The sequence below is a fragment of the Chelonoidis abingdonii genome, chromosome 7, assembly GCF_003597395.2.
Source record: "Chelonoidis abingdonii isolate Lonesome George chromosome 7, CheloAbing_2.0, whole genome shotgun sequence".
Classification (NCBI taxonomy): Eukaryota; Metazoa; Chordata; order Testudines; family Testudinidae; genus Chelonoidis; species Chelonoidis abingdonii.
In genome coordinates this window covers 109,628,534-109,650,070 of record NC_133775.1, presented here as the reverse complement: position 1 = coordinate 109,650,070, position 21,537 = coordinate 109,628,534, and the positions used below count along the sequence as shown (strand labels likewise).

Sequence of the window (21,537 nt, the reverse complement as noted above, 5' to 3'; positions counted from 1 at the left end):
TAACACCTGTTTAACCTGAGTGCCTAATACATTTAGTTGAAAAGATGTTTTTGTCAAAGATTCAGTACTCTTCATTTAAGTGTGAAAACTCACATGGCAAATCTGAGACACCTTCCCCCAACACTAGGGAAGACCAGACTTGACACTCTTTAACATTTCTGTGTTGGTAATACAAAATCAACCGCATAAGGCAGCAGGGTTTTTTGGGAGAATGGTCATTTCTTTGTCATAAAGTAGTGCAAAAAAGCCTGAAATCCAACATTTTATTTTGTAGCTTACCAATAAACCCATGTTAAACCTCAAATTGTTTTTAAAAGCTAGATCAACAGCTAACACTTGAAGTCCAGTGACATCATAAATGTACTGTCAACACTTCTTTCTTCTTTGGCACTTGTGTTAAGAACACTTCAATATCTTGAGGTTGTTTTAATGCCATATGCATGCTCGAAGGAAGAGCTACTCAAGTGTTTGTTTTTGTCTGTTCTCCTTACCACTTTATCGGCCATTATAAATGCACTAATAAGGTTGTTTTTATAATCACTGTAAAGATTTGAAAGCACGTGATTTTTTTGGGCTGCCTCACTGACTCCCTTTGTCTTTCAAATCTGTTTACAGTAGTCAGTGCAGTACTGTGTTGGCCTTGAGAAAAATTATTCTAGTACAAACTCTTCAAGGAGCATTGCTCACACCATGTTTCTACCAATTCACTATGCAAATCAAGGGCATAACTCCTCATGTGTGGCTATGGAACAATTTAGAAGGTATTAACAACATGCTGCTAGAATAACAAGCAGCTACAGCTGAGAATAGTAGTGTGCAATATAGGCTAGAGAGAACTGGCTGGAACTAGGAGAAATGTTAATGCTGCTGGTAATCTTTTCTTGGAAGGTGCCTCTGAGGCAAATTGCCTATGCCAGCCTCAGCAAATGGGGACAGTTGTAGTCATGTTGAGCTGCATATTTTGATTATAATCTGGTTTAATTAAAAGCTGGAAAAAACAAGAATCACCCTTTTAATTTTATTTTTAAGGAGCTCACTTCTGTGGAAATCTAGAGCCTAGTCCCTATTCCAGAAACAAAAAGTCGGGGCAAAAAAATTGGCCCCATTTCAGACCTGTTGTAAGTAGATGCTACTCCGTTGAAGGTCAAGGAAGATGAATCTGCTTATACCAGATTGGAGTAATGCTCCCTAACCTGATTTTAACATGACGTACTCATCATTCTTTACCATCACTTGTGATAGTTGCTGACTTCAGCATGAATTATTCAGTGATAACTTAATCCAGTAGTTGTGACCTCACAGTTGTTTCTGAGGCTTTGCAACTGTAGTATTGCAAACAGTAGTTTATAATACCAGTGAAAAAACTTGGGGGAGAGGGGATATTAAAACACCCAGGACCAATTTTTAGCTTAATCTTCTGAATCCAACAGCTCAGGAGACTACGCCCAGGGGGAGGATGGGCAAAAGCAGCTTCTCATCTTATACATCCTGGATTCTGGACTTTGGGGGTTAGTATAAGTTTAGAGCAACTGCAGGGGCTGCGTACAAGTTACAGAGCTTCCCAGAATCCCCTATGTTGCTCAGTACTATAGGTGAATCCCCTCTCTGTGTAGGGTTGCTTATGCTGGTCCCATTCTGCTCCTGTGCCACAGGAATCTTCCACAGGGCCATTGCTGCTCCTTTGTAGTGTCTGAGCAGGGGCTACTTTTGGCCACCAAACTAGGAGGCTGCTTGTTAATCAGCTATGATAGAACTACATTTCCAGGACCTCAATGTAATATGCCTCTGCCTTGATATAATGCTGTCCTCGGGAGCCAAAAAATCTTACCGCGTTATAGGTGAAACTGTGTTATATCGAACTTGATTTGATCCGCCAGAGCAGGCAGCCCTGCATGCCCCCGCCCAGCACTGCTTTACCGTGTTATATCCGAATTCGTGTTAGATCGGGTGGCGTTATAATGAGGTAGAGGTGTATGTTCTAACGTTTGCCAGGGTTGACAGGCATCTGCAAATAATCTGATTTGCTTACTCAATCTTTCACTGTCAAATACTAGTAGTTACATGCTTGTAAAGTACAAGTTTTTCTCTAATTCTCGTCTCTTAAAATACGTACTTCCTAGTGGGTACTCTGTAGCTATTGTGTGATTCTTGTCTTGGCTGTGAGAAACAGACACTTGATTTAAAATAAAGCCATGGATAATTTTCCTGTCACTTTTAAGGGATTAGCCTTCCAACCTGAAATTCCAGCTTTCTGAAGATTGTTCGATAGTCACCTAGTGTTAACGGTGTACGAGAAGTAGCATAAACTTGCAAGGAATTGCTGCCCAGACTGTAACAGTCATATTGCAAATGTGTCCATTTTTAGCTATTTAGCCTCTGCTCTGACAGGTATCTGAGACACTTAGCACCTGCCTTTAACAAAAGGTCAAAGAAATACAAAGTCAAAAAATCCTTGTAACTGACCCGCTTGTGCCATGTGAATCCGACTCCTGGTTTGAATTGCAAATGAATTGAATATTTGTTTGTTTGTTTTTCTATTCTGTTATCTCTGTAAACATGCAGGATGTGAACAAATACAACAAACTGGTCTTGTCTTTGCCTTGCCCAGGTAGTGGAGGTGTATGGTCTCCTGGCCTTGGGGATGTCTCTATGGAACCAGCTGGTGGTCCCCGTTCTATTCATGGTGTTCTGGCTTGTCTTATTTGCTCTTCAAATCTACTCTTATTTCAGCACACGAGATCAGCCTGCCTCAAGAGAGAGGCTTCTCTTCCTCTTTCTGACAAGGTAATTAACTCGTGCCCATAATAAGCTGTTTTCTGTGCATGCATTGTTTGTATTCCTGAGCTAATCTACTGTCTTCTACAAAAGGACTGGTTTAAATCAGCTGTCTTATTCTAGTCCCCAGTAAATATTTGTCCCTATCACAAAGCCATCATGCATATTAGTCCAGTGAAGTCTTTTGCTTCACAGCAGCTCAGGACAAAGGGGTATTAGCAGAACTATGGAAAAGCTCCCAGTGAATACAAAATATAACTTAGTGATGGGCAAACCACTGTACACTCAGCTTCAGTTCAGAAGTTTGGCAGGGCTTCAAAGATTTGAATCGGCAAACTCAGATATTACCAGCTGAGGCTAGCTAGCCCATTTCTCCTCTGGTGCTTGTCTGTAGGATTGTGTTGAGGAATTGATGTCTGTTGGGTCCTGGATGCTTTATTTTCAGCTGCGGTATGCAACACGTTCTGGGGTGAATCAGAATCCATGCCATAACTGAAAGTTTAGCAATGAACGACCATGGGGAATTTCATCCACAATGATATCAGCAGAATCAGAAATAAAGCCAAAAAAACCCAAACTTATTTTCCTCAGGATGGAGAGACTTGGGTTATCTTTCTGATGGTGATCCTAAATATCCCAGTATGCTACTCTCTCTTCCCCAGTTGGATTGCTGTTGAATCTAGCTTTCAGAGTATTGGACTGGATTTTCTAACAAACTATTTCTGATGTTTGGTTTGTTTTGAAGGTGGTCTTTATTTAGCAACCCACATTCTTATGGACCATTTCATCGGCAGAGGGACATTCTCAGTGCCTTTGGTGCTTGGGAATTTTTCATACCTCTTCTGTCTTGTTTTTGGCATTCATCTTTCTACAAAATTTAGAGAAAGAATAGGAAAACTATTACACGCTGTCTCCTGTCATTGCCTTACTAGATTATGACTCACCAGTCTTTCCCTTCACTCTTTTAGTGCATTTGGGACCTTCTTGTCTTTCTACTAAACCACACAAAGAAGTTGATACATTGCCAGCATCTCCTAACTCTCTCTAAAGGTTTGTTTTTAGAATAACCTGTTTGACACCACAGCCTCAGGATCAAGGTTCTGGAACATTCTGGTGCCTTTCACACGTGGCCCTGTGTCCATCACAGTACTCAAGCCTTCTGAGTTCAGTGTCAACTTAAAATAAACAGAGAAACACCAAGGGTTTGAGTGCATTACATTCTAAAATGTAATGCAACACAGTACTGATGGCATTATTCAGCACCAACAGAGGTGATTCGTTTTCAGTTAACCCTCCCCCCCGCCCAACTTTATTTTACACCGCCACTGAAGTTTTAATATTAACTTTCCCTAACTGTAGTTTAGCAGCTGCCGGGGATGTGGGCTGCCTGTCCTAACAGGTCTCTTCCATGTCTAATTTCTGTGATTGAGTTGAAGAAATTGCAGGGTAGACGACAGGTCTTTTGCTGCTTGTGAAGAACTGGAAAATTTGTTACTAGGGGCAGAAATTGGAGAGTCCCTTGACAGCAGGAAGGTAAAGAATCTGGGGATGATGAAATGGCTCTTCCTCGCAGAGAAGACCCAGTATCTCCCTCATCACTGAGTCATTTAGGCTCAGAGCTCCCCACTTTGCTTAATAATGTGCGTACTCTGGTCACAGGCAGAGAGCAGAGGCTTGTAGCACATGGCACAGCAGGGTAACTTTGATTTTCTAACACACCTCATGCATTTGACAAATATTGTGGCTATTGCTACATGCACAAGATCTCCAAAAGGAAAGATGGCTAATGCCAGATTGACAAAATCAGTGCAAATATCACTCTTAACCACTGTCGGTCTTTGCAGGCATGAACCATCAGTATTCCAGTCACTGAAATTATTTAAAGTTAAAACACAGGTTTACCTGGTGCAATCTAAACCACTTCCAATTCTAGTGTTTTAGATTCTGGAATTGTACCATAGAATTGTGGGGCAAGAGTGTGAATGATCATGTATCAATCCATGTACATCAGGTAGAAGCTGCCTGCCCAGTATCAGAATAAATCTGTATCTTCATAATAAGTGAGAGTTAAACAAGATGCTATCTTGAAAATATTACTTGCTAGACTTCCTCTGTGCAGCCCAAAACATGAAAGCACCAGCCTTTTTCTCGTAGACTCAATTTCATCATGCTCTGGGGACCTGTTTCCTCAAGGCATCCTTCTTGGTGGGTTTTTGGCAATTGCTGTCATCTTTTACCTGCCCAAGAGCAACACACACAACCAGGAGACTTTTATACTAGTGTTGTGGGGGCCAAAGATGCATTGCTTTGCCATGGTAAGAAAATGCAACAGTAGCACTCATTTCTCTTCTGAAGAAAAAAAGCTCCAGTAGAAGGTTTTATCTCTGACAGCCTAACTGTTTAGGAGAGGAAGTTTAAATATCATTTTGTTAAACAAGCTAATAAAGATTCTCTAGTCAGCCAGAAGACTTCACTGTGCTGCAGTCTAATTAGTACAATGGAAAAATGTTTCTCTGCCAGAAAAGAGCAGTCTGTGCACACATGCCCGTTATTAGCAGTAATGAATTATTTCCTAGAGCTGTACAACTCCAGAATTCAAGCAAGAGCAATCGGAGTTCATTTAATAGCAATGTTAAGCTTCCACAAATGCACGACAAACAATAACAATACACAGCCTTCATTGTATTTTTTTTTTTTTTTTTTTGAAGATGGCAAGAATTCAAACCTTCAGAAGAGTTACAAGCTCATGCCTTTGGGCACATAAGGATAAATCTGAAAGCTCTTCAGTCAGTCCTTTGTTTGAGATTTTTAAGCTCCTCTGAGTCCTTCGCATGGTAAATTATCTCCACTTAAACTTCATTAGGAAGGATGGTAGCCTACTTGCTAGAAGGATTGAAAAGTTCTTGATTATGGAGCCTACCTGGAGGCTCAGCTATGCTGGATCAGACTTCTCCTTAACTATCATTCCTGACAACTGCAGGGGAAAAAACCCTGAAGTTATTCAAAAATACCTTGCATAGCAGGTGCCCTTAATAGTAAACATGGTACATGACCAGTACTGAGAGCGACATACAGCAGCCCAAGCACAGTTCCTGGAAGATAATCATCCCTTACAGAGACCTACACCTTTTTTGGCCAGTTCTTTCCTATTTACAGTCACACCAGAGCAACATACTGGGGATTTTGAGGAGTCACTAGAGAACGGTTGTGCCATGATCATCTGGCATAACTCTTCTTTTCCAACCAATTAGACAGATCTGTCTCTTGTGCACACAGAGTTTTATTCTTATTGTTTTGGTACTGTAGACATGCCTTTTTTTGCTGCTGGTTCTGGTGATGGTGAGTGTTCTTAGAAGCCAATGTTCCATTACAGACTCTGTTTTCTCTATCTTCCGAAAGGGCTTGTATCACTCACTAGAGGATAGGGAGGATTTGCTGAGTTAACCGGAGTACCTCTTGATTGTATGATGAGTGAGACTCTTCCAAATTTTCTGCTTTGGGTTTTTTCCAAAGACAGCTTCCATTCATGCGCAGAGGCGTAGCCAGGAAATTTAGACACTTCTAGTGGGCAGCCTATTCAGCTACAAAAGGCTTTCATGCCCTGTCAAATCGGGGAGGAGGGATATTTTAACTTAAAATGTTGGAATGCTGAAGAATAAGCAGAATGATCTGTAATAAAACGTGAGCTGTTATTTAACAGACACTTTAAAAAGAAATGATCTTCATTTGTTGCGTTACCTCTCTGGTGCCATATAAAACATTAAAAATGGACTCAGAGTACCAGTGCATCTGTTTATCATTTCCTTTGTTCCATTTGGTGTTTCTGACACGAGTTCTTTCTTGGAGTACTTTGCTTCTACTTGATCCAGCAGTGAATTAATTAGAATGCTATAATGTGGCATCCTAATAATTTCTCTGGGAACAGCCTGATGTCCTGAAGGAACCAGGATTGCTGTTGTAACCAAAGGTGCCAGAACGTGGCCCTGAGTTGAGTAGCTGAGGATTCCCTGGCATTAGAGAACACAAGCTTAGAGCAGCTCCACCCGACTGCTTTCCAGCTCTGCTGACATTGGAGATGGGAGGATGTATAGCCAGAGCACACTGCATTCTGCTGATCTCTAGCAGTGTGATTCCCATTAAAGGCAGTTGTACTCTAGAGAAACGTGGAGACTGCTCTCGACTGCGCTGGGCCAGGACTACAGAAAACTGGCCCCGGGATGAGTGAGCTGAAACAGCTCTTTGATTCCTCAAACTTGGCTGCACCCAGCGCTTGTGAATCCTCAGCTGCAACCTTGAAAGGAGAAATAGACCTGAGAGCGAGAGCATCCTGTGTTCTTGCTCAGATAATTATTTAAAGACAGCATGTCTTTTTGGTGTAGTTTATTTGAAATTTATACTAGATCTCTTTTGTGGGTCAGCAGTAGTATTGAACATTAAAGATCTCAGATCACTTTTCAGACCAGAATTATGAAAAACTTTGCAGTTTATTAGTCATTTTAATAACAGTTTGCATGAGCGATATATAGTGACTGGCATCCTGGCAGTATTGCTATGGGTGAGAACTAACCAATCGAATTGATCTACTGTAACTTTGCATCTCCTTGTGGTAATTGGATTGAAATGTCATTAAGTGAATTGAATGCATCACATTTCCGTGCCTGAGAATGAGTGCTCTTCTTTATTAAAGTAAAAGCAAGATAGCGCCACCATGTGGGGCTGTCTTGAAGCACAATCTGAGCAGTGGAGAACCACCTGGGCTTGCTTGTCAGCTGATAGACAGAATTATGCATTTGTGACTGAGTAACTGTGAATCTTTGACCTTTGATGTCCGAGGAGAAAATAGTGGAGTGTGCTCTCATGTAATTTTGTTGTAGAAGAACATGCATGTACTTGTGGGGCTTCTCATGTTATGTTTTTAAGCCAATCCAGATGTAATTTCAAACCAGCTCAGACTCTTAATTGAAGAAATCTTTTTGTTAATTAACCTGTGTTTTCCCCCTAGCATTGCGGAATGTTGCAGCACTCCATATTCACTCCTGGGGTTGGTGTTCACGGTCTCCTTCGTTGCTTTGGGAGTTTTGACTCTCTGCAAGTTTTACTTACAGGGCTACCGAGCATTCATGAATGACCCGGCTATGAATAGGTAAGTGCCTGACACATATTTAGAACTACGTAGAACTGAGGTTGGCATTTGTTGAACTGAAAGTTATTTTTAACCCACTATAAACTCCTTAGAATGCATAGGAATTATGACAGGCTTCTTATTTATTAGTCCAGATACACTATTTTAAAGGGTTTGAGATGGAAATGTCTACCATGAATCTTAGAATGACAGTCATGCACTGTATGTATTACAGAACTGCTTCTCCTTGGCATTTTAGATTCTGTACAGTGTCTTCATTGGGATGAGTGACTGAAGGAATCTTCAAATGTTTAGAAAAACTAAATGCTTACCTAGCTATATTTTAACTTCCTGGTTCTTCTCTTCCCCCCCCCCCCCCCCATATAACTACATGTAAAATCAAACTAATCTTTTGTGGAAGATTTACACTGGTCAGCTAAAAGTTACTGTGGGAAACTGCCAAAGACTATAGGCAACGTGTTTCTCTTGTGCTTGTCACAACTGTCTGACGTAAAGTTGGGAGTTTAGTTGTGGCACTGTGGGTTAGTTATGTTAGCTTTTACCAGGAGTTCAAATGCTGGTTCAAGCCATAAGTGAAGGACTTGTTTGTACTTTGGGTTCTGAGGTGAGTATGTGGGAACTGCAGTGAGTATAAAATGAGGCTGCCCAGGAATGGCGCAGGAGCATTTTGTGTGTGTGGGGGGGGAGACAGTCATGCATAGTCCATGCTGTGCTATAACTGCCTCAAGATAGTATTGTCATGGTCTCCACCTTAGAAATGTTAAATTCACCTCAAAACCAAAAGCGTGAAAGTAGGGCATTCAGGGGACTCTTTATTCTAGAGTTTCCGTGGGCGACATTGGATGTTGTTCTGTATATCTAAGTCTGAATTCACTGCTTTCAAAATGTACCCAAGTGGTAGGACTCCAGACAGGGATGTCACTGAAGAAAAAGTGAGACAAGGCGGGTGAGAGAATATCTTACACAGAGTTCTTCTTCAGGCCCAGACCTGAAGCTTGTCTCTGACCAATAAAAGATATCCCCTCCCCCACCATGTCTCTCTAATATCCTGGGACCAACATGGCTACACCACCACTGCATACATTAAAGAATAATGGTCAGCAAAGTCTCTGCAAGCTACAAAGAAGCATAAGCAGTATTTTTTTAAAGAAATATCGATTTTAATGTCCTGAGGTCATAAAGGCAGAACGAAATCTTAAGATAGAATCAGAAAGAAAGGACTATGACATACTGTTGATTTCATACATGCCACACTTTTATTTTAAGATGAAGCAAAATAATTAATGCTCTGCATTTTATTTTCACTTTCTCTTCAAAACACCAACCCAAAGGGGGATGACAGAAGGAGTTACTCTCCTGATCTTGGCAGTGCAGACTGGTTTAATCGAGCTTCAAGTTGTCCATCGGGCATTCCTGCTTAGTATTATTCTCTTCATTGTGGTAGCATCCATCCTTCAGTCCATGCTGGAGATTGCGGATCCCATTGTTCTGGCACTAGGCGCTTCAAGGGACAAGTAAGAGATGCGCTTTCTAAACTGAAAGCTATTTAAAACTCTTTTTTTGTAGAGGTGAGCACACTAATATATGGCCTGATAGCCTTGGGGGCTACCAAAAGGTAAGTTGTGGTGGTCCACATTCTTGTAGACCAAAGAATAAAAAGGTTAGTTATACAGACTGTTCTAATTTCTTTGCTCCTTCTCCTTATCTCCTCCCTTCTCCCACACACTCACTCTCACTGTGATGTACACCAGCATAGAGATGCTTTGCAACATGATTCCTTCTGCTGAAGAAAAGTGACATAGGTCACATGGTCCTAATGAAGAATCATCCATGAGCATGTCGTACAGTCTGCACAGGATCATGTTGCTTTGCAGCCACCGGCACCAAGCTCTGTGGGTATTACATGACGCAAGGAAAGTCATCACCCGCCAATGTGGGACACAGAGCCCTGCTCTTGGCTAAACAAAACCACAGTTCAGGATGTCACGGAAACAGCCAGTTATTTAATAGAATCATGGAGGGAAAAAAATTCTAGTAAGTAGTAATAGTCCATAGATTAACTTCAGGAACCTCAGGCTTTGGGGCACACAGGTTGTAGGCCTGGAATGGGAGAACCCTAGGAATGGAAGAATGGAGTGTTGTGGATGTTTTGATCTGCTGGGTTTTTTTCCTGTTATCTTTAATTTCTTTGTGTTTCTTTGAGGAGCTTTATTTGTCTTTGGTGTTCTGGCATGAAACCGCATTTCCTATGTTAATTGCATGTCTCTCTTTCCCCTTAAGTAACCAGTAAGCGTTATAAATAAAAGAGGAGGTTTATTTATATCCTGTGAGTCTGTTCGGCTTAGAGGTTGCTTGCGGTCAACGCAGTCTCTGTGGCATGTTAACTCTAAATATGCTAACAAAAGGAAATGGGAGTAGAGCCAGGAGATGAGTATCTGGTTCTCAAACAGATACAGTTTACTGCTACCAGCAGCTAACTGTTTGCCAGCTCCAAAGCTGAATTTGTAGGGAGTTCTGAACAAGGGAGGTGGGGAAGCCTTCCTCCCCCACCCCCAAAATAACAAACAGGTATTTACAAAATTCAGTTAATTTTAGAATTTTTTTCTTGTAACTCTTAGCTGAGGTCAAATTAGGGTAGTTTTCCTCTCTCCTTTCTTCCCGTCTGCTGTCGTTCGTCAGTTTCAGCGTATCTTATTTATGGAACTAAATGTGTGTAAAAATACATCAGAGAGAGCTGCCAAGTAGCATAGCAAGTAATGATTAGAGGCACTGGAAAGATTTCCAAATGGGATGTGAGTGAAAAGACTAAGACTGTGTAGGGGAGAGATTAGTAAATGGGGACACGATAGATCGTCATTATTTTGTAGACCCCTATGTGTTGTAAAAGGGAGGGGACAGCTGGCAGGGCTTTTGCTCTGAGGCTCAGGAACTTGGTCCCCTTAGGTCTGAAATAGTCTGAATTTGGTGACTTTTGGGGCATACTGCAAAAGACACCTGTCTGAAAGAGTCTTTGAAGAAGGCTGAGGGTATGCTTCATTGATCACAGAGAAGTTGATTGCTGGGCTGTTTGACTGAGTTTCTATGGAACCAACTTCAGTGCTGCTGAGGTTTAACTTAATTGTACTTATGGCATGATAAATTATGTTAAAATAACTGGAGCCTTGGAATAGATGTCATTATTTTTTTAAATCTAAATAAATACAATTCATCGCTTTTCTTAAGAGCAAGGTGACATTCGTTAATACTGAAAGGCAACAGATTTAAAACAGATAAAAAGAAATACTTTCTGCCACATGATGCCTGTACACTGTGCAAGAGTTCCACAGGCGGTTATAGAGGCTAGCAAAGAGTCTAGTAAGAGTCAAAGTATGAGATGTTTTTATGGGGGAACTTCTGCAGGTATACCAGATAGCATTTAAAATAACTTTCCAAACCTTTATGCTTCAGAGTATGACTGCCTGGAGCAGATTATTCCATAATTGTTCTAATGGGATTTCCTGAGTTTTCATCTGAAGCATCGGGTGTCAGCCTCTGTCAGAGACAGGAGACAATTAATTTAACCACTGATCTGATCTGCTGTGGCAATAGCTATGAACTTGTAGTCTTTAATTTTTGCCTTTGTCTCACTGAGGATGCAGCCTTTCCACTTTGTGCTGAGAAGGGCACAGGGCAGAAAGAACTGAGCTTCCATCAGAATAAATGTGTCTGTGCTGCAAATTAGACTATACTTGAGGAAATTAAGAATTCCCTTTCTTAATGTAAAAGCCTTCAGCAGATACAGAAGTCACTGTTCTCTCAGTGAGAGGATGCCAGTTGTCTGAATCGCAACCATTGCATTGTTCCTGCAGGAGCCTGTGGAAGCATTTCCGTGCAGTCAGCCTGTGCTTGTTCTTGCTAGTGTTCCCAGCATACATGGCCTACATGATTTGTCAGTTTTTCCACATGGATTTCTGGCTGCTGATCATTATCTCGAGCAGTATTCTAACCTCCCTCCAGGTAAGGCACACTAGCCTCATGACAGGCATTTCTTTATTTCTCTCCCTAAGGTAATGGGCTATGACCAGAACAGTGCTGGGGGAAGTATTAGAGTGCAGAAGCTGGGATGTAAAATCTTTGATTTATCTCTACCTGCGGCTAGAATACTCTAGTGCTGGGCTGAGAACACAGGGAACTGAAATATTTATTGTAAATAATGCTGTAGGATTGCAAGGGCATGTTGGTTACAATAAGAAGCTTCCAAGGTGCACGTAGATCGCATCGTTTTAGGAGACTTCCAGAGGCAAGCTAAAAATATGTTGGTGTCCAAAACATGCACTTTCCTGTGCAGGAGTGTGGGGGCGTGTAGCGTTATTTTCATTTTTTAAATTCACTATTTAAAAAACAATTCTTGGACGCTTATCATTAAATGGCTATTGTATTTGCTCACCTAGTCACTATCCATATCTCTAAGGGCTTGTCCACACTGTGCACAAGAGAAATGTGATTTCTAAAGTGCACCAATGTGTTCCATGCTAACTGGCCCATGTTGACCCTAAAAATTCCCTAGTGCACGTTAATGCAGTGCTGTTTCAAAGAGTGTTCACACTGATATGCCTGTGCGTGTTAGAAATCACACCCCTCTAGTATGCGTTTCCTGTGTGGACAAGCCCTAACTACAGCCTGGATTCAGCAAAGCACTTAGGCATGGCTTTCCCTGGTATTTAAGCACAAGCTTCATGCTTTGCTGAGTAGGGAAAGATTTAGTTTCTACTTGAAGTTAAGCAAGTATGTGGCTGATGTGGAGCTTATATGCTTCCAGGTGAGGGAAGCACCTTATGTACAGAACTCTACTTACCCTCGGGACCTGAATGCTAAAACTGTCATTCTATCTGTTTTCAGGTGCTTGGAACGCTTTTCATTTACGTTTTGTTTATGGTTGAGGAGTTCAGAAAAGAGCCAGTAGAAAATATGGACGATGTAATTTACTATGTAAACGGCACGTACCGGCTGCTGGAATTCCTGGTGGCTCTCTGCGTCGTGGCATACGGCGTCTCGGAGACTATCTTTGGAGAATGGACTGTGATGGGCTCAATGATCATCTTCATCCACTCCTATTATAATGTGTGGCTCCGGGCCCAGTTGGGATGGAAAAGTTTTCTTCTCCGCAGGGATGCTGTGAATAAGATCAAATCGCTGCCCACTGCCACAGAGGAGCAGCTGGAGCAACACAATGATATCTGTGCCATCTGCTACCAGGTGTGCAATTCAAGTAGTAGAACTGTAGGGGAGTGGATGGTCTGGAGTTCGTCTCCGCTGCTGTAACGAATGCAGTGACTTTGGTTGTGTTTCAGTTGCAATCCCCATCAAGTTCTGCTATATGTAATTTGGCTTAGTGCAGAATTGGAGTGTTGTTGCACTGGAAACCTAGAACAAACTAACATGGAAATTAAGGAATTTAAGTAGACCAGAATAGCTTCTTTTTTTTTAAATCTGTTTAAGATTTGACAGAAGCAAGTGTTGTATTCTAGAAAGTATCTGAGATTCTTAAGCATTTCCAATGAGTTTGGGCCAAGTTAGTCTCAATAGTAGAACCAAACACTGACTTTTTTTTTTCATTGGGGAGATTTCTCTTAAGCTTCCTGTAAGATTGTACGTACTCTGCTAACCAGCGTCTTGTACGGTTTCGTAGAAACAATTCAATGCCCATGGATTGCTAATTCCCACTCTTGCTTAATTTAAAACATTGGTTATAAAAGAAAAAGAAACGTAATTACTGTAAGTCGAAGCATTAATGTAAGCCAACAGAAGTAAGGAAATTAAAAGTTAACACTGGAAGTACTATCTTTACCACACCTTGTGCTTTTGGAAAAAGAAAAAAAAAAAATACAGGTGTGCTTCTTTCTTTTCTCTCTGGGAAATGATGTTTGTTATGAATGGAAGGAAAAGAGTAACCCTAGGGTGAATGCAGCATGATTTTATTAAGATTGGATTGGCTCCAAACTTGGTTTCAGTGATCTGAAATGTTTGTTTAAAGCAAAAGCTTACTTTGCATTGAGCAAAAATCCCTGCTCTGACCTCTGTGGCTTAAGTCTAGGCACTTCATTTCTACTCTGCTGCTCTCACACCATGGTGGTTACAAGTGGATAATGGGTGACTTATTTATACCATTGGGTTTGTCTTTCCGCCTAGTACTGTGTAACCCATACCCTACAACTACTTCCACAAAGAATGTAGCTAACCATTTCTTTGGGCTCGCTTTTAATCTGTATGGGGCTATCTTCCATGGGGTTGCAAGTGTTTTGTCATTAAGCCCCATGAGACTGGGTACCTGAGTTCTATCACTTTTTTCCCTCTGGAAACTTACTGGTCTTGTGCCTGTTGAAAGTTGTGTGGAAGCTTGAGTGTATGTGGAAAAATCATTACATGTCTTGCCTTAGAATTTCCATCTCACAGGGTAAATTTGAGATCACATGGAGGATAGAGGGTAGTTCTGGGTGGACAGGGTGTTTGGCTGTTGTGTGACATCTTGATTTTTATTATTTTCAGGACATGAAATCTGCTGTGATCACACCATGCTGCCATTTTTTTCATTCTGGTTGTCTTAAGAAATGGCTGTATGTGCAAGAGACCTGTCCTTTGTGCCACTGTCAACTTAAAAACCCCTCGCAGCCACCAGGGCTGGGACCAGAGCCAGCTCCACAGCCAAATCCTGGAGCAGAGCAAAATACTGTTCATCAAGAAGCAACTGAACATCTTGGTGTTGAACACCAGGAGGAGAGAAATCTAAAAGAGAGTCCTAGTGACAGTAACGGACAGGTGGCTGAAGGGCCAGATCACCAGAAGCACTCTCATAACACCAAGAATGATTCTCAGAGTCTGGATTGTGACACTTGCCCTTTTGAGGACAACCAGAAGGAGATTATTGTGGAGGAACCGACTGGAGGCCAGGAGGAGGTTCTCACTCAGGACCCGAGACTTTCTATCCAGTTTTGAAGTGGCGGAAGATGATGTAGGAACAGATCCATGTCAGAGACCCATGCCTGGCTCAGCAGAGACAACTTACCCTTCCACAGTTGTGAAAAAGTTTAGCAATTAATGCTGGTCAAAATATATTTATAATATCCCATGCCGATTTTTATGGGCTGTCTGGTAGAGTCAATTCCAAGGAGATTCAACAGAAATGACTTCAGAAACTGCCTCTCAATTGCAAGGGAGGGAGAAACTGGAAACACATGAAATGGACACAGTATTTTCAGGGGGTGGATAAAGGGGCAGGCAGAGAAGTAGGGGGTATGAGGTGTGACAGAGACAGACCCACTAGCTTGTATTTGGGGTAGGGAGGAGCCACCAACTGAACCATGTCCCAAGGTACCAGTGAGAGGTTAGAATGCTTTGGCCTGTTTTTCTGCATTGACTGGAGCGCAGCCATGATTACTGACAAAATTTTGTACAGCACTGAAGCCAAAATCAAAGAGATAACAGCATTTATTGTATTGGAAGATGGAAGCACTCTTAATACATTGCGTGTGTGCTTTGAGCATTTTTGGTGGGCAATTACATTTACATTCATGTAATCTATAGTGACTCTTGACTTTTATGACAGAGTCTTCAATATTTTGATGTATATGAAACTTTTGTTAATATATTATGCACAGTATGGGCCATGTGAAGTAAACTAAAGCTCTAATGAACACTTTGGCCTCCACTGCAAAGTGCAGGAGAGTGGGATGAGTTTTAGGGCACAGATAGAGGCCTTGCAATACTGTTTGATCCTGTGTAATGTTTAATTCTTGCAGCTGAATTAAAACAGTGTTAAACTCTGGCAGTATTTGCACTTTTGGGAATGAGTACAGAAATGTGTATGATCAAACACCGCAAATGCCACTTTTAAAGCTGTTAATAGAATTTGCACCTTTATTCTTTGACACGCATGTGTCCATACTTAAATTTTTACATTCATCATGGCTTCAGATAGAACTAGGGATGGGAGGGGGGGGAGGGGGGGAAGGACATTTTTTTATGTGAATTTTGATATGAAAAGAAACTAGTCACTTATTTATACAATAGGCTTGGCTCTGAAGTGTTTTTTTCAAAATTGGTATTCTTAACGTGAAATGTGATATGATTTTATTTTTAGTAATAAATTTGGATGTAGACGAACAGACATAGCTGAATGTCTTAATAAATTACATTTGAAGATTTTTACATTTGGTGATGTGATTCTTAAGCAGAAGGTGCTACCTGAATGATATGTGCATGCAGACTGGCTGCATTTTCCTCTGAGCTCAGCAGATCTGATACTCACCTCCACATGTGCTGTACATATGTAACAGTGCCATTCTAGCCAAAGACAATTCTAGTTGTTAAAACCTGTCATTGCCACCAATGCCTTAACTTTGAGGAGCAGCTACAAAATGGTATGTTATGTTCTCTCTGCCCCCCAGACCAGGCATGCTGCTTCTCACAAAAACAACAAGGGGTCTGGTGGCACCTTAAAGACTAACAGATTTATTTGGGCATAAGCTTTTGTGGGTAAAAAACCCACTTCTTAAGATGCATGGAGTGAAAGTTACAGATGCAGCCATTAAATAATGTTGGTTTTGTGGATACAGACTAACACGGTTACCCCCTGATACTTGCTTCTCACAGTGCTGCTGGACTACTGGTCTCCACAGCAAATACCTCGACCTGGGCTCTCACCTGAGAGTTGAAAATATCAGCGACAAGAGCTGGCTTCAGTTTCTTCTGTTTTTAATGCACTGCCCTGTCTCCTTAGTGCGTGATGGTAACATTTACCATAAGCTGCTTTGGTCATTGTGACTCATTGGCTTATTAATTAAGTAAAATTCAGTGAAAAATAGGGAGAAACTTTCACTGATTTGTCATTTTTTTTTCTTAATCAGTATAGTGCGTCAGTGGCAGATGTGTCAAACTCTCCTTCATCCTTGTTTTCCGTGATAGCCTGACCTCTCCCAAAACAAAGTCCACAATTGTACAGTTCCAGGTGTTTCACCGTTGATGCACGTATTTAGACAAATGCTTCTCTGCAACCAGTCTTAAGTGATTGGAAGTGTACGGGTTGTGGATGGGGCGGGCATAGGATCCTAATGGTACTGATCAGTATTATAAAACACAACTTTCCTCTCATTTCATAGGGCACGTTTTTAGCCAGAACCATGTACTCCAAAATCCAGGTAGTCAGTCATGTGCCAGAAGGTGTCATGCAAAGCTCTCAGGGCTGATGTGAAGAACTTCTGCTCCATGTGAGATCTGTCTGTTCCACTGATGCAGAGGGAGCTAAGCTGTAGGAGGGGAGGTTACAAGGCAGAGCCCCAGAGGTCTAGGGAGGCAACAAGGAAACAAGATGACCCAAGAGAAGGAAAGATCAAAGCACAAACACCCACTCAGGGCGTCTGTGAGGCCATTAAAAACATTGTAAATTTAGAAGTTTGAAAATCATCACGATTTCAAGTTTTTATACTTGGAGGAAATGTTCCTGGTGCCACCGCCACCCACCCTACACACACTTATATGTGGTTAAGTACAGGACAGTAACAAGTGCAACTGGCAAGATGGATGAAATGTACATGGCGAGACTTAAATTTGCGTAACATCAGCTCCTGTTGTGGTTAGATCTGCCACTTCAGCAACAGCACAAGAATGTGCCTGTTTAAAATGTGTTTTCTTAGATGATTTGATTACGGTAACACCTGGAGGCTCCGACTGAAAATGAGGGGCCCATTGTGCTAGATGGCATGCAAATCTATAGACAGTTGTGACCTGAAGGGTTGAATGAGATAAAGGATAGAGGGGGAAATTTGGCACAGAGGAATGAAGTGATATGCCCAAGGTCTCTCAGCAGTTCAGTGGCAGATCTGGAAATAAAACCTATGTATGATTCCTAGGCCAGTGCCCCATCCCCTAGATTATGCTGCCTAGAGGGGTGGTATTTGATTTATTAATATTTGAACCTGAGGGGTGTTCGCTATCAGATTATAACTCAGATGAAAATTTGGGCATAAACCGCTTGAATATCCCTTAAAAAGAACATTTGTATTTTTTTTCTAGGAAAGCTAAACACACACATTTGAAGGAACTCGGCTTGGTCCAAAACAAACTCTTCCAAGAAAATCAATACCAAGGCATGAACCAAAGCACTGTCTATTAACATATTGTTTTAAAAATTCCATGGAATCTGCTATTTTCAACACTTGCCCTGCAGTTTACAACCCTGATGTGTTGCACTGCGTGAAACTAAATCAGAGTGAAACTGACATCACTGGGGGTTGTTTTGCTCTCTCACAGAGAAATGCTTTAAAGTAAGCGATGTAAATAGTGAAAAGTAGATTCAACTTTAAATTTGGATTCCAATTTTGATACACTAGTGTAGTGGGACACAGGTAAAGATATTGGTTTACCATATATTGGCAGTCCTCAAACTGCACTGGCTCATGGACTGCTGGTCATCTACAAGCACTTGCTAGCAGTACCTGCTTATTTGGGGGTGGGAGGGTTAAACCTACTCTCCCCTTGGGGTGTCTGGTCCCTGATTGTCACACATGGGGCAGGGTCTTTTATCAGCAATTAAAAAAGCAGTAAAAATACCTTTCCTCATATCACTTTTCTGTGTAGGTACTGGCAGTAGTTGTCCCCAGGATGTTTTCCCATCACAAATGGAAGGGATAGTTCTATGCAACTGCAGTTAAGAAGGGGGAAATGGTTTATGGACCATTTATTAAAATCTGGTCCACTCTTAAAGGAGCCTGATTTTCAGATGTGCTGAGCAGTCACCCACTGAAAAGCAGGCCCTTGGAAATTGCCCACCCAAAAATTGAGGTTACTCCATCCATGCATACCTGATCAAACAGAAATGCTAAGCAGAGTGTCCATGGACTGACTGCAGTCCAGCCCAAAATAGTGTGGTCTGACCTAGTGGCCTCACTTGCCTGTGGAACACCGTCATGTGCCACCCACATGGAGTTCTTAAGGGACAATGTTCAGCTGTATCCAGCTCATGAGCCCTTTGGTCTTACCTAGACTAAAGAAACAGGTTGTGTTTGAAAATGCTTCAGCTAACGCCTTTTTTAAACACAACTTTGCACCTCATGCCAAGATGCTTTAGCGCTTTTAAACGCAACTAGCTGGTCCTGGTGGACGCTCCGCTCCCTGCGTGCATAATCGTGTTTAAGATCATATCAACTAGCATGCCGGAAAAGCCAGACTTCCTCGTCGTGACAAGGCCTATGGCTGGTTTGTTTGTAGCCATAATCGTTCTCCTGCACTGCATGAGCCCAGGATGCTAGTGCTAAGGACTTTGTTGTTATTTGTGGTTATCTGGTATGACATGGATGCAAATGTCCAGTGAAGAGAAGTCTCAAACACCCACCAGCCATGCAAAGCCCAGGTTTTGCTATGAAGAAACAGCAGTGATTTGGTTATAAACCATTCAGGCAACTCACTGTGCAATTTTAAACTGTTTTTATTAATCTTTTGAAAATGAACAATTTTCATTTTAAAGAAACAAGGAGCCATGACCTAGTAAGTCTTTCTTTCAGGGGAGTTGCTTTAAATGCAATCAAGTTCTCAGCAGACTAGAGGGCAATAAACAATATCAGCCACAGGGCGTGCCTGCAGGCATACAAAGCTGGAAGAGCCATTCTGCTTAAATAGGCACACTGCCAAAGAAAGGAACAAGTCTTAGAATGCAGTTTTTGCCAACAGTTATTTCCAAGATGCTGATATTTCTCATCCTTAATGTTATCTGTTTCAGCTGCAGGTCTTTAGCTACACACAGCCAAAGGCCAGAAGATCCTTAGAATTTGCCCAGATATGAAGGGTTTGAGACAGGAGAGTTGTTAAAATAGTTCATTTACAGAAGTGTAATATATCAAAAACAACTGATCTTAATAGGAGGGGAGATATGTTCTCTATATATAATCTTTTATTTGTAAATGAAATATATTTGTAATGGACTATAGCACACCTTTTTAAAAATAGTCTGTTCGCTGCAAGCTTGGGGGGAAAAAAATCCCAGCTGGAATGCAGAGGGATTAAGTTTTATTTATTTTCCCTGCTAAGAGCTGTATTGTGCAATTTAAAAGAAAACGTCCTTGAAAGGTGGGTTTCTTCTTAAGCTATTTCAGCTTTGTTTGTTTTTAGATGGAAATTAATTTCTCAAAGGCCCTGTGTGTTGGGAAGTTTGTGTTGATAAGTACAGGAAAATGAGAAATTACAGCCTGTTAAAATGAGAAACATTCTGTTTTCAAAATAAAACTTTTAAGGCCATATAATGTGTTTGAGATTCCGTACTTTGTCTGTCTAATCTTCTTGTGAAATATGGGACGCTCACAATGATACTGAGTTATAGAGGACGAAAGGCAGGCCAGAAAAAGTGGTTGGGGAGCACGAAAAATTAGAGTTATTCCCTAATGTGTTCAAAGTTCACAGTGTGGCTAAAGATATTACTTAGACTGTAGATTGTACTTAGATGGGGCAAGAGCCATGGTTTTGTTCTATTAGTGCAGACTGGTGCAATGGACGAGGGCTTCGAGGCACTATTGCAATGCAAATTAATAATTGCTAAAGTAGTTTGCAAAACCTGGGCCCCGTCCTGCAGTCACCACTCAGCTGAGCGAGTCCCTCACACAGCTGTGTAGTCGCAATGGTCAGTGTCTGTGAAATCAGTGGGTCTGCTTGTCTGAGTAAAAATTACTCCAGTTATAAGCAGTGCAGAACTGGGCCTGGACTTGCTAAAGAAAACGGTTTCACTATCAAGAAATGCAGATGCATATACAGGTGAAGCACATTAGGGAACGTTATTACACTGTTTCAGGAACCAATTTTATTTTATAGTCAAATTTCAAGTCCTCGATATGAAGTCTTTTATTTGCTGTACTATTGCTTTACAAGCTGATTTCCAAAGAGTAAACAGGTGTTTGCTTCAGCATAGTGTTCCCAAGAACCACAACTAGTAGCAGTCGGACACTTCTAGGATTTGTAACCATTCAGCCAAAGCTCCAGCTGGCAGCTTCTCAAAAAACCCATATATTACAGTAGCACCCAGTAGTCGTAAATAGGAGCCCCATAGCACTAGAAGTTGTAGCAACACTTATCAGAGAGACCGTCCTTGCCCTAAAGAGCTTGGCATGGAAGTGACAGTTTTCTGGCATACCAAGGAGGACAGATTTTCTGTTCTGAAGCTGATCCTGCATGTCCATATTTAGCTCTCATCCCTGAGCTGTGAGGTGTCCTGGGATTTTCTTAGCTCTACTTTCTTTCACTGTGTGGGGCACATGGGAGATTTATTTTGAGAGTTTTATGCCCCATCACTTCTAGCACATTCTGCATTGTAGGGTTGCCAACTTTCTACTTGCACAAAACTGAACACCATTGCCCTGCCCCTCCCCTCATGAGGCCCTGGCCCTGGCCCTGGCCCTGGCCCACCCAGTCTCTGAGGCCTTGCCCCCCACTCACTCCATCCTCTCCTCCCTCACTCCCTTTGCTTTCACTGGGCTGGCTCAGAGATCTGGGATGGGGCTTGAAATGAAGAGCTCAGAATGTGGGAGAGGCCATCAGGCTGAGGGAGTGGGTTTGGATGTTAGAGGGGGTGAGGAGTTTGGGATGCAGGAGGGGGCTCTGTG

At 41.7% G+C, this 21,537-nt stretch overlaps 1 protein-coding gene across 3 annotated transcripts in view; it reads left to right on the top strand.

Moving 5' to 3' along the window:
• Positions 1-16,102, top strand: part of RNF145 (ring finger protein 145) — a 77,869-nt gene extending 61,767 nt beyond the window's left edge. For all 3 annotated transcript variants that reach the window (XM_032800449.2, XM_032800447.2, XM_075068205.1), the window contains 6 exons: positions 2,609-2,784; positions 7,778-7,918; positions 9,250-9,432; positions 11,767-11,914; positions 12,797-13,153; positions 14,444-16,102. In XM_032800449.2, coding sequence (XP_032656340.1) covers positions 2,609-2,784; positions 7,778-7,918; positions 9,250-9,432; positions 11,767-11,914; positions 12,797-13,153; positions 14,444-14,890 — 1,452 coding nt within the window. In that variant the 3' untranslated portion in view covers positions 14,891-16,102. The remainder of the gene's footprint in view (positions 1-2,608; positions 2,785-7,777; positions 7,919-9,249; positions 9,433-11,766; positions 11,915-12,796; positions 13,154-14,443) is intronic.
• The last annotated feature ends 5,435 nt before the right edge of the window (positions 16,103-21,537 follow it).